The sequence below is a fragment of the Acanthochromis polyacanthus genome, chromosome 16, assembly GCF_021347895.1.
Source record: "Acanthochromis polyacanthus isolate Apoly-LR-REF ecotype Palm Island chromosome 16, KAUST_Apoly_ChrSc, whole genome shotgun sequence".
NCBI classification, from domain to species: domain Eukaryota; kingdom Metazoa; phylum Chordata; class Actinopteri; family Pomacentridae; genus Acanthochromis; species Acanthochromis polyacanthus.
The window spans coordinates 9,549,763-9,560,864 of record NC_067128.1 but is presented as its reverse complement, the minus strand read 5'-3'; the positions used below and the strand labels follow the sequence as shown (position 1 = coordinate 9,560,864).

Genomic DNA, 11,102 nt, shown 5'->3' with positions numbered 1-11,102 from the left:
GGGAATATTATCGAAAGAGAGTGACTTTCGTTTAATGCCAGCAATCCGAGCCATTCAGCATCTTTTTGTCATTTCGGAGATTGCGCTCCCCTGATGTCTTTTCCAAGCAGGAAAAATGAAATCTTTTAGTCCATTGGACAATTTTCTCCCAGACCAGTGGTGAGACTTACTGTCACAACCCACCACACAACATGTGCGCCCCATTGTTGCTGATGGCCAGAAAGTTTGCGCTAAAAACATGTAAAACTGTGCAGGTTTTAAGGAAGCCACCAGTAAACCCGCCACAAATCCCGAGATGCTTTGCGACGTGACGTCACATTCCCGAACTCTATATCTATGGTCAGCTTGTCTGGTAGCATCTCTGGCTGCTGTTGATCTTGTTTTTGGAGTAAGACACGGTATGAAGATAAATACTTCTAACCAGTAGCATTGTTTTGTTGTACGTTAAGTCAGCGACTTGTGAAGAGTTGTGTTTTGTTGTGTTTGAGCAGTTGGTCCAGACGCGTTAGCTAGCTAAGCGGCTAAGTTAGCTAGCGGGCTAATTAGCACAGGTGGCTAACTTACCGCTGAACACCTGTGTTAGTTGCTGCCTCAGGGCTGTTGCTCACCTGTTAGATGAAAATGGAACCTGCTGTTACATGAAGACTTTTGCAAAAAAATACCAAATACAATGTAGTTTCAAGGAATACACAAAAGTAATAAATGCAATACCGATCTCTTTAAGAACAATGGTAAAAGAAGATATCCGAAATTCTGAAGTCTCCCAAAGATTGAGACCATTGTGCATTGGGGGGGCTTGAGTTTTGTGATCATGCATGTAATAACAAAGCTATTAGAAGACCGTTGTTAGATGAGTTCTACCCAAATCCAATCAAAAGGTCATATATTTTGAAGCGATTTGAGGTGGAGAAAATTAAAAACATAAGGAAAAATTATATTTCATTTCCGCTACCTCCCAAGACCAAAGTCCAGTACAAACTTTTGAATGAAATCTACCCAACAAATGAGTTTCTAAGACTAAGATTTAATTTTGATGTAAATAACTGTGTGTTCTGTGATGTGGATGTTGAAAACCTGAACCATGTTTTTTACCGATACAAATACCTGATAATCACAATAAAAATGTATTCTGATGAGTGACTTATTATATAATAATCATGTTTATTTTGTTCCAAAGTATACCAATGAAACCATGATTTTTTTTTTGTACAAATTTGATCTTGTGTTCCACACTTTTGGCCTGTAGTGTGTGTGTGTATATATATATATGTATATATCATAGTGGACTCTTTGGATATTTCTGATGCCTTTTTTCACAATTTTCCAGATTTTTTTTTTCCAAATCAAACAATTGATCAGTTTCAAAAATGATCAACAGATTTATTAACAATGAAAATAATCATTAACTTAGTTACAACTGGTAACTAAACTCCAACCAGCTGCATCAGTACAATACTGCGTTTACATTACTGCATGAGTAAAATATAAAATCATGAAAATAATCTAATGATATCATACAACAGCACAACAGTCACAGGGGGCATTTTTCTGGATTTTAACTTTAATTTTTAAGTACATTTTTCTCATGATCTTCACATACTTTAGCTGACATTCTGAATGCATTACTTTTGTTTTGGTTAAAATGTTAACTCTTTGTCCACTATTGCACAGAATTTAAAGAAATTATGATTTCTGAGTCAGATTTCATCAAATTTGTCTATTTTTTAAAGAACATTTTAAGCACATTTTTCTCATGGTTGTATTTTTCATGAATTTTCTGCAGATATTTCTCCAGAAAGTGTGATTTAAAAAAAAAAATCAGATTAAGTCACAGGTGCTCTGATAACGGCATTCAAAGTGGTCGAGCATTTAATTAGAGGTGAGATAAAATAATGCTTCAGTTTGCTGCAGGTTTCAGAGCAACACACATCTAACTGTGGAGGATGTAAAAGGTGGAGAAAAGCGACATCTGGTGGTTATGGACAGTAAACGGCAAATTTAGAGTATCAGAAGCACACAATTATATCTATTTATTTAGAAACTTTATGCACTTTTTTGTTCATATTGATTTTTTTCTTGCTACTTTCTACTTTTACTCTGTGCTGTAAAAGCTTTCAGATCTCTAAAATCCTCAAAATGCAACAACCAAACAAGTAAAACCACAAAAGTCCTGCATGAAAAATCCTGCTGAAGTAGAAGTTACATAGCAGTAAAAAGCTCCTGGTTTTGTCCCTCCCACTGATATATCATTGTATTATTAACAGTGAAGTTGTTATTGGAGCTGCTGTGGGTTAGAACTACTCCATATCCAGTTTTCTATTCAATCTGAGGCTCCAAAATGTGATTAATGTATGAAAAAACCAAGATCTAATCAACAAAACTGTTCCCAGATTTTCTCTAACTTTTCAATTTTCCTTTGGTCTTGCATTATTGGAACATTTGTTGAAATGTGTGAGCAGCTTAGAGGGAAAATAATCTGTGTCTTGTGAAAGATGTCAGATAAATGTGTTGGAAACTAGATATGCCTTGGTCCAGTAGAGGTAACAATGATCATGTCCATAGAAAGTTACACAAATACCCTTATACTGGATGGACTATGCTGTTCAGTAATTTTCCATTACAATGTAGTGGGAAAGAAAGTAGAATATTTCTCTGAAATGTAGCAGAGTAGAAGGAGAGAGTAGTAATACACAGAAATCCCCAAGTAAAAGTACTTAAAAATCACACAGAAGTACAATATTAGAGTTGTTTCCACCTTTGCTTCCACTTAAAGAAATCTAATATAAATAGTCAGCTGAAGCTGACTAAAAACTTCCTCTGTTACTTACTTGACCAGATCAGTATTCCACATGTTTGACTAACTTGATGCAATACTTAGATTAAAAAGTGTTCCTTTAATTTTTTTGAGCAGTGTATTTGTTCTGACAATACCAGCATAATTTTTCTTGGATTAAAATGTTGTATCAGTACTTTTATTTTGGTTAAAAAAAATTCTTTATCCACCACTACACTTCAAATTCAAAGAAATTCTGATTCCTGAGTCCAATTCCAAGTAAATTTTTCTCATACTTGCATACTTTTGCCTCTTACATTCAATACAGGAACTTACAGTGTGGTTTTAGTGCTGTTACTTCGGTTTAAAAAAAAAGATTTCTTTGTCCACCACTGCACAGGATTTAAAGAAAAAAAACTGATTTCTGAACCATTTTCCATCATATTTAGTTATTTTGGACATTTTCAGTATATTTTCTCATGATATTTGCATACTATAGCCTATATTCTCAATGCTTGACTTTTATGTTGTGGTTTTACTGCTTTTATTTTGGTATAAATGTGAATTCTTTATCCACCCTGGCACACAGTTTCAAAAAAATCTGATTATTGTGTAAGATTCAATCATGCTTATCTATTTTTCATATTTTCAGTACATTTTTCATGCTGCACACATATTTTTGCATATATTTGCAATATGGTTTTAGTGCTTTTATTTTGGTAGACATGTGACTTCTTCATCCACCTGTGCACAGAATTCAGAGAAATTAAAAGTTTCGAGGCTGATTTCTGCACCCTTCAACACTCACCACTGCGATCTCTAGAAATCAGTGAGATTGCCCTCCCTTCACACCCGGCAGCTTCATCACTGGTTTTGTTTTGTTTATTAGTCAGTTTCAGGCCACACACCTCCCTACCTCTCTTCTCTTTTTCACCTCACCCGTGATTCATTTCGCACCAGGTCTAGTGAATACATGAAGCTCATCATCCCCAGTACTTCTGCTATTTTTGGCTGTGACTCCTTTCGCTTTGCAGCAGCTAATGACTGGAACTCTTTACAAAACACCCTCGAAATTGCAGCTTTGACTCCACTCACCTCCTTCAAGCTTAAACTCCTGCAGATGGTAGTTGACTGCTGCTCCTGCTGATCACTTCAGACCTTACTTACACGCATACACATATCGTTGTGGAAAAAATGATTATATCACCCTTGGTTTCTTCAGTATTTTTATTCATTTCAATGTCCGGTACCACTAAAGGTGTATTACCTGAAAAATACAATGAACACGACAAAAAATGCAGCTGATTCCATAATACTTTATCCTATCTGACATGCTTAAGCTTAGTTGAATCCCCAGGGTATATAAGAGGCCATTTCATGTCAGCAGCAGCACTGCACATTCAAACACAGTGGTTTCCTGCTTATATTCAAGCTGTAGCACAACTCAGAAGTCATCAGCTCTCGCATAATGCCTGAAACGAAAGAGTTTTGTGAAGCCACGAAGGCAGCCATCTTGGCACTGCTGGAAACTGACATGAGTGAGAGACAGGTAGACAAAAAATTGAAGATCTCCACGACAGCCGTTCATCACACCAAGAAATAACAAACCCAACATGGTGCTACCAAATTGCTAGCTGGTCGCGGCAGGAAACGTCTTTCTACCCCACGAGAAGACCGTGCACTCATCCATTCCTGTGTCAGGAACCGTCGTCAGACCTCCAGGGACCTTAAAAATGAGTGAACACTGAAAAAATATGACTTATTCGGTAAGGACAGTTGGAAACCGACTTCTTGAAGCTGGTCTGAAGTCACACAGGGCCCGGAATAAGCCCTTCATCAACGAAAGGTAGAGGAAAGCCCGGTTGGACTGTTGATGATTGGGCTGAGGTTCTCCTCAGTGATGAATCTAATTTTCACTTGATGCCCTCTGAAGCCACGTTACTTGTTAGGAGGAAGCCTGGAGAAGCTACAAACCAGACTGTCTGCCCCTACAGTAAAACATGGGGGTGGATCAGTGACGATCCGGGGTCGTTTTAGTTTGGGTAGAACAGGGCAGTTACTAATACTTAAGTGATTTTGGTTATTGTCAAGAAAACCATGGAAAATGTCCAGATATCAGCTCTTAAATCAAACTCTTATGAGCTATTTTTGTTATTATATTTGTCCAAACAAATGTACATTTAGTTGTAGCAGGCATTAAATTGAACAAGAAATTGAAGAAAACAAGGATGGTCTAATATTTTTCTCCATCACTGTATACACACATAAACACACTTTCTTACATCTCATGCATATTTTTTTTCACTCGCATGTATCTGCTTCCATGTTTCTTTCTTATTGACCTGTTTACTTTTGATCCATGTGTGTTTCTATTTGTCTGTGGTTTACATGTGGATTTGTTCCTGTTGGTGCCTCTTGGCCAGGTCATATTTGCAAATGAGGGTTAGTTCTCAAACATTTTTTACCTGGTCAAATAAAAACAAATAAACAAAACGTATATCTCTTTTGTGCACCTAAATATGCAGATGTTTTGGTGCAAATGTGATTTTTTTTTTTTTTTTTTTTTTGTAGGGGGGACAGATTATTACCCAGAAATCACGAGTTTTAATACTTCAATGTTGCGTGACGTAAATGATGTTTATGAGCTGAATGAGAACAACAGTGTGGTCAAAGTTTGCGTTGCGTAAATCAAGACGAGCTTCAGTTTTGATTCCAGCACGTGATTTAATATGAAAACGCTCATGCAAAGACAAGAAGAGAATATATAAAAGAAGATTTTCATTTCATACTAATCTACTAGAGAATTATTCTGTATATAAGCAGAGAAAGTTGTTGATGTACTCCGTCGCTGCTGCTGCTGCTGCTCATCTCAGGAAGTTTTTGGGTGTTGAGGAGTTTATCGGGTCAGTCGGAAATCTTGGAGGCAGAACTTCTCAGTTCTCCATCTGCTCTTTTTCCTTGGCCTCGATGATGCTCTTGACCCACTGAACACTTGGGTCGACACAGACGTTAAGACCGTTCAGCATCGTGAGGCTGAAATGGAAACAAAAATGATTGATGCTACTGTAATATCACAGTTTTTTTCAGTCATTTTATTGGATCAAAGAGCAAATTTGTTCTTTATATGCACATGCGTCAAACATGGCTATAAAGTGGGTTCTGTTTGTTCAAATAGCCCGAATTCTGCACATTTACAGGTTTGTAATTAGATTTTTGGGGTCTATTGGAATATTTTTTCCTACTTTAACGCTCAAAAAATATTTTTTCCTCATATTGTATATTGCTGCCTGGAGCTTCTTTTCTGCCTAAAACGGTCAGTTTAGAACTCCAGTGTGGAAAAAAGTTTTGGGACACCCCATACATCTGCATGTCTGTTGCATGAAGAATCACTCATAGGCTGCACTCTTCAACTGCTATTTCTTTTAGTACAATCACAGCCATAATATGAAACAAATCCTATTTAAAATTTTTTTAAAAAGCCGTTAAAATTGATTGGTTCCAGAAAAATAAGAAATTTTAAGTATTGGGTATTTTTGGTAGAATTTAGTTTTGTTAGTTGTTGTTGTTGTAAACAAACAAAAAAATATATAATTTGTATTTGTTTGTGTCTGTCTAAAGCAGCCACACCTTTTGAAACACAAAAAATATTTTTCCACAATTATTTCATGGTGAAATCTGAGATTGTGTAAAATTTAAAAGGTGTTTGAAAACAGTTTTTTCACCACTGTGATGTTGGACTGAGGAAGCCAACTGTGCTTCCTTACATATTTTTAAAGTTTTTTGTCACAAAAAAATTAAAGAAAATTGCAAAATTTGAAATAATTGCCCCAATTTTGCAAGAAAAAGTTGTCAGGTTTGATTGAGGTGGTTTTTTTAAGACTATTTCCAGAGATCTGTTGGAGGTGGAGACTCCTTTTCTGAATAAATTCTGCAAGTAAGTTCACAAATATTTTTCTTATTATTTGATGTGGCTAAACTAATACAAGCAGGAATTGTGCAAATGAATAGATAAGTAACTGGATTTCAAATTGAATGTTTTCTGTCAGAAAAAAATAACTCTTTAGTTTGGACAAAAAAAAAGTTGAATAGCGCTTGACAGTAGGAACCGAAAAGGCATCATATGGGCTCTTTGAATTTGTGTAATTTTTGTTCCCTGTTTTGTGTGTCAGTCAAATGTTTTGTGTTTATTTTTACTTATAGGCTGAAATTTACTTACATGACGCCTTTCTTAGCACACATACTGGCTGTAAGTCTGACATCCATCACATTGGCCTTCCTCAGGCGGCCTTCGTAGTACGAGAAGCAACAAAACTGAGGACCAAAGCTGCCTGAAAACCAAGATGGAACAGAGGGATTAGAAAGGAATATTTTCTTGAAAGCAGTACCCAAAAATAAATGAATGCAAGAATGAACGCCATTTGTCAGAGCCTGAAACTGGAAAAACAGTAAAAAATGCCAGTACTTCTGTCTGAAAAATGAACCAGAATCAAAGTTTAAAGTCCTGCTTGAAGGTTGAGCTGCAGGCAGTGTTTCCATAGAACTGAGAGACGAGGACAAGAAAATGAAACGTATGGGGTCAATAAAATAAATGCAGCAGGACTCAATAACAGCAAAGAGAGGAAAGTTTTTCACCTTTTCGCTCATTAGCTAAAGAATTGCTAAACTCAACTTGTGATATTTTCTGCGTCAGTTTAACTGCGTGTCACAACAGTACGAAATAAAATGTATAGAATGCTTTAAATAAGAAATACTTTATCATAGAATGAAACTGACTGAGCAGGTATGACAAGTTGCACCACAATGACAATGATATTCTTTTTTTTTTTTTTTTTTAAAGCATAAATCTACTTTTTCTCAAATTTTTCATTTTGAAAAAATCTTTTACTTGTTTTTAGAATGATTTCTTTTTAAATCAGTGAATATTTTTCTTTTTATCGAATCATACTTATCAATCGACAAGGGAATATTAACAAACTAAGATAAAAACGGAGAATAAGTCGTCATTTAGTGGGCTTACTCTCAGATGCCACGAGAGCGAGAGATGAGACGAGCAGGACGCAGGTCACCAGGGCGATCTTCATCTTCATCATCATGATGCTGTTTGCTTCTGTCTTCGTCAGTCTGCTCTCTCTGCTTTTATCGTAGTGTTCGTGGTGTTTGTTCCGTGACACATCGCAGACCAGAACCTGAAACTAACCAGCGCGTAAACAACCTTCAGCCTGTGGTCAGCCCTTCTCAGTTAAGGGAAACAAAGTGTGGGGAGGTGGGGGAGGAACGATTCTTTGAAACATCACACTTAAACCTCAGACTCGCTGTGCGTTTGTGCAGCCTGCAGATGCATTGTGGCTTTAAGCTGCTTTCACTGCTGCTACTTTTTAAGTTTCAAATAATGAAATGCAACAAACGACAGCAAAAAAACAATAAAAGAAGCAATGATGCCTGTATATTTTCTGCAAATTTGCAAAAAAATTTTGCACAGCTGGTTTAAAATTTAAAGATGCCTAAATAGGTGAACTTTTCTTAGAGCTGTATTTTAAAACTTGTTTCAGCATGACACAGCAGCAGGCCTCACGAGCACAAGCTAGCTTTGTCTGCTTTGTTATTTATGACTTATTCTGTTCATATTTACGTTTGTGGCGTCTCCAGCAGACGAAGCATTACTTGGAGCCATTTTGTAAACATGCAGTGTGGTTTTTGACTGTTTTGTTTTTGCTAATAATGCCAATTAGAATGCCTTTTTTCTTTAAATCTGGTGTCAGAGTGCATTCACATTACATTTCAGGGTATAGATCAAGGGGCTGTACCGAGACTCAGTGGTTCTCTCTGTTGCCTCACAGGTGGAAGATCCCCAGTTTGTGTTCCGGCCCGGGCCTACAATCGTTCCAGTGGAGTTTGCATATTCTGTCTGTGCATGCGTGGGTTTTCTCCGGGTTCTCCAGCTTCCTCCCCCAGTCCAAAAATTTTCTGAGGTAAACTGATAATTCTAAATTGTCCGTAGGTGTGAATGTGAGTGTGATTGTTCGTCTCTATATTTAGCCCTGTGACAGACTGGTGACCTGTCCAGATGTCCCCTGCCTTCACCCTAACTCATCTGTGATAGACTCCAGCCTCCCATGACCCTAATGAGGATTAAGTGGTGCATAGATAAGAGATGGATGGTAAAGATCAGGGTAGCAGTGGGACGTTATGATAAGCACAGATGCTCACAGCTGTTCATCTGGTGAGATTTTGAAAACAGAAAGATGATTCGGAATGATAAACCACAGCTGAATGCTGTGGTTCATAGTCAACACATCGCTAATCTCTACATCACATGTATGCTGTGTGATGATGACATACTTACAACCAGATGTTCTCAATAGGTTTACATGCTAAAGCCACAAATGAGGGCAATGCCTGAGTGGAAATATTTTTAGTTTTTTACTGTTATGAAACTTCTCTACATATTAATATCACTGATAGATTATTGCTCCATTTTTACTCTGTGACAGCTGGCCTTAGTTTTTCTGTCTGTCTGTTAGCAGCATTACTCAAAAACCGATTAATGGATTCGGATGAAATTTTCAGGGAAGGTCTAGCCTAGCCGCGCTAGACAACCCACGGCAACGAATTTAATTCTCTGCCTCTGAATAATCTTTCTGTTAACATGTCTGTAATATACCTGAGCTTCACCCATTGACTGTATAAATAAGGCTTCACCGAACTGCCGCATCCTCTTATTTCCGGCGCTCTAGGAGCCTATTCGTTGCGCTGATTGGTTGTATACCTACCCAATTGCTGCAGAGTGATTTGATAGACAACCTTTTAGCCCGCCTCCCTCCCTGTCACGCGTGCCTAGACCCTTGCGTCTTCAGAGCATGGGTCTAGCGCGGCTAGGCTAGGGAAGGTCAGAAATGACACAAGGACCAGTTGATTCGATTTTGGCAGTGATGCATCTTATAGTCTGGATCCATGAATTTTTTAAAAGATTTCTACTGATTTCAACCTTGGCAGAGTACTGTTCTCTCTGAGTGCTTTTGTAGTTATTTTTTATCTTTTTCAGAAAGACATTGAGAGCAGAAACTTTAAGTTGCTTCCAAACGTTTGACTGTAGTGTATATATATATTTGTTACTTCAGTGATATGATTTACAATAATGTTAGTATTCTGTATAGTTCTATCATCAGTTACCCTATCTGTAGTACTATTACTGACATGCTTGACCACACTAATTACTTTAGGACCACAGGATCTCATTACTATGTCGTTAGTGATCTACAATTCTATAATTTAATTTATCAGATGCCTTTATCCAAAGCATCTGAGAGTAGATACAACACAAGCAAGGATCTAGGATCAAATGTAGATGTGCGTGATTAGTTGACTAAAGTACATTCCTTTCTGGTCTTGTACTGCCATTGTAGCGGTTTAGCTAGCAGCAGGCCCACCATGACAAAGACTTCTATAGCGCCTAATGACTTCCAACCAGAACTAACATATTATAAACAAGCTGAAGTTTGAGTAGCTGTTGCTGAGTACCTGATGTAACTGAACCAATTTTGCAGTAAATGTTAGGAGTCCGCGGTATATTGGAAAACTTCCAATAAACTTCATTTGTTGAAATAATTATTCAATTACTGATAATGTGGCCAACTATCGAGTAAGAAAATTGTTTCAAATTTGCAACCCTGGTGAAAACACATTCATTGACATAGTTTTTGTTGTGAAATTACTGTCGAGAAACATAGAGAGCGGAAACAAAACACTACTAAAATTCTGGTATCCAATTTACAGGTCTTTCCAGAAAGATGTGAGCATTTGGTTGACTAAAAACTGTCTTCACCAGTATGCACTTAAGCTAGATATTAGTAATTTTTTTGCATTCAACGGCAGGGAACTGTTGCCTCTAAGATGTTATGCACCTCTGGCATTGTAGCGGTTTAGCTAGCATCAGGCCACCATGACAAAGATTTCTGTAGCAGCGAATGACTTCCTGCCAGAACTAGCATATTATAGAGAAGATGAAGTTTATTGGACAGCTGTAACTGAGTGTCTGATGTAACTGAGCTGATTTTGCAGTAAATGTTAGGTGTTTGCTTCATCAGTATATAGAAAAACTTTCATTAAACTTAATTTGTTTTAATAGTTAATTGATTATCGATAACATGACCGTGTTGAGAAATATAGAATTTCATTGTGATTAGTACAACAACCAAACTTTTGGTATCATGAAATCTCTACTCACTGGTATTTTCAGAGAGAGTGCATCATTCTAATTGAGCAACTTGTTGACTCAACTCCCTTCACTAGACAGCACTAGACATACCAGTCAGTTAAACTAAATTTTAAC

The 11,102-nt window shown here is 37.2% G+C and overlaps 1 protein-coding gene across 1 annotated transcript; it reads right to left on the bottom strand.

Moving 5' to 3' along the window:
- Window positions 1-5,483: 5,483 nt before the first annotated feature.
- On the bottom strand, window positions 5,484-7,911 carry LOC110947834 (C-C motif chemokine 14-like). The gene is made up of 3 exons (XM_022189114.2): window positions 7,791-7,911; window positions 6,990-7,101; window positions 5,484-5,806 (listed from the first exon to the last, which is right to left on the bottom strand). Exons 1-3 carry the CDS (start codon window positions 7,864-7,866, stop codon window positions 5,707-5,709), a joined length of 288 nt encoding a protein of 95 aa, XP_022044806.2. The 5' UTR covers window positions 7,867-7,911; the 3' UTR covers window positions 5,484-5,706.
- Window positions 7,912-11,102: the final 3,191 nt, after the last annotated feature.

Excerpts from the sequence above, each read along its gene's own strand:
- LOC110947834 (XM_022189114.2), bottom strand. The coding sequence starts at position 7,866 with ATGATGATGAAGATGAAGATCGCCCTGGTGACCTGCGTCCTGCTCGTC. Across the intron at positions 7,102-7,790 it reads CGCTCTCGTGGCATCTGAGA|GCAGCTTTGGTCCTCAGTTT; the intron begins GTAAGCCCACTA and ends CTTGGTTTTCAG. Across the intron at positions 5,807-6,989 it reads TGTGCTAAGAAAGGCGTCAT|CCTCACGATGCTGAACGGTC; the intron begins GTAAGTAAATTT and ends TTTCCATTTCAG.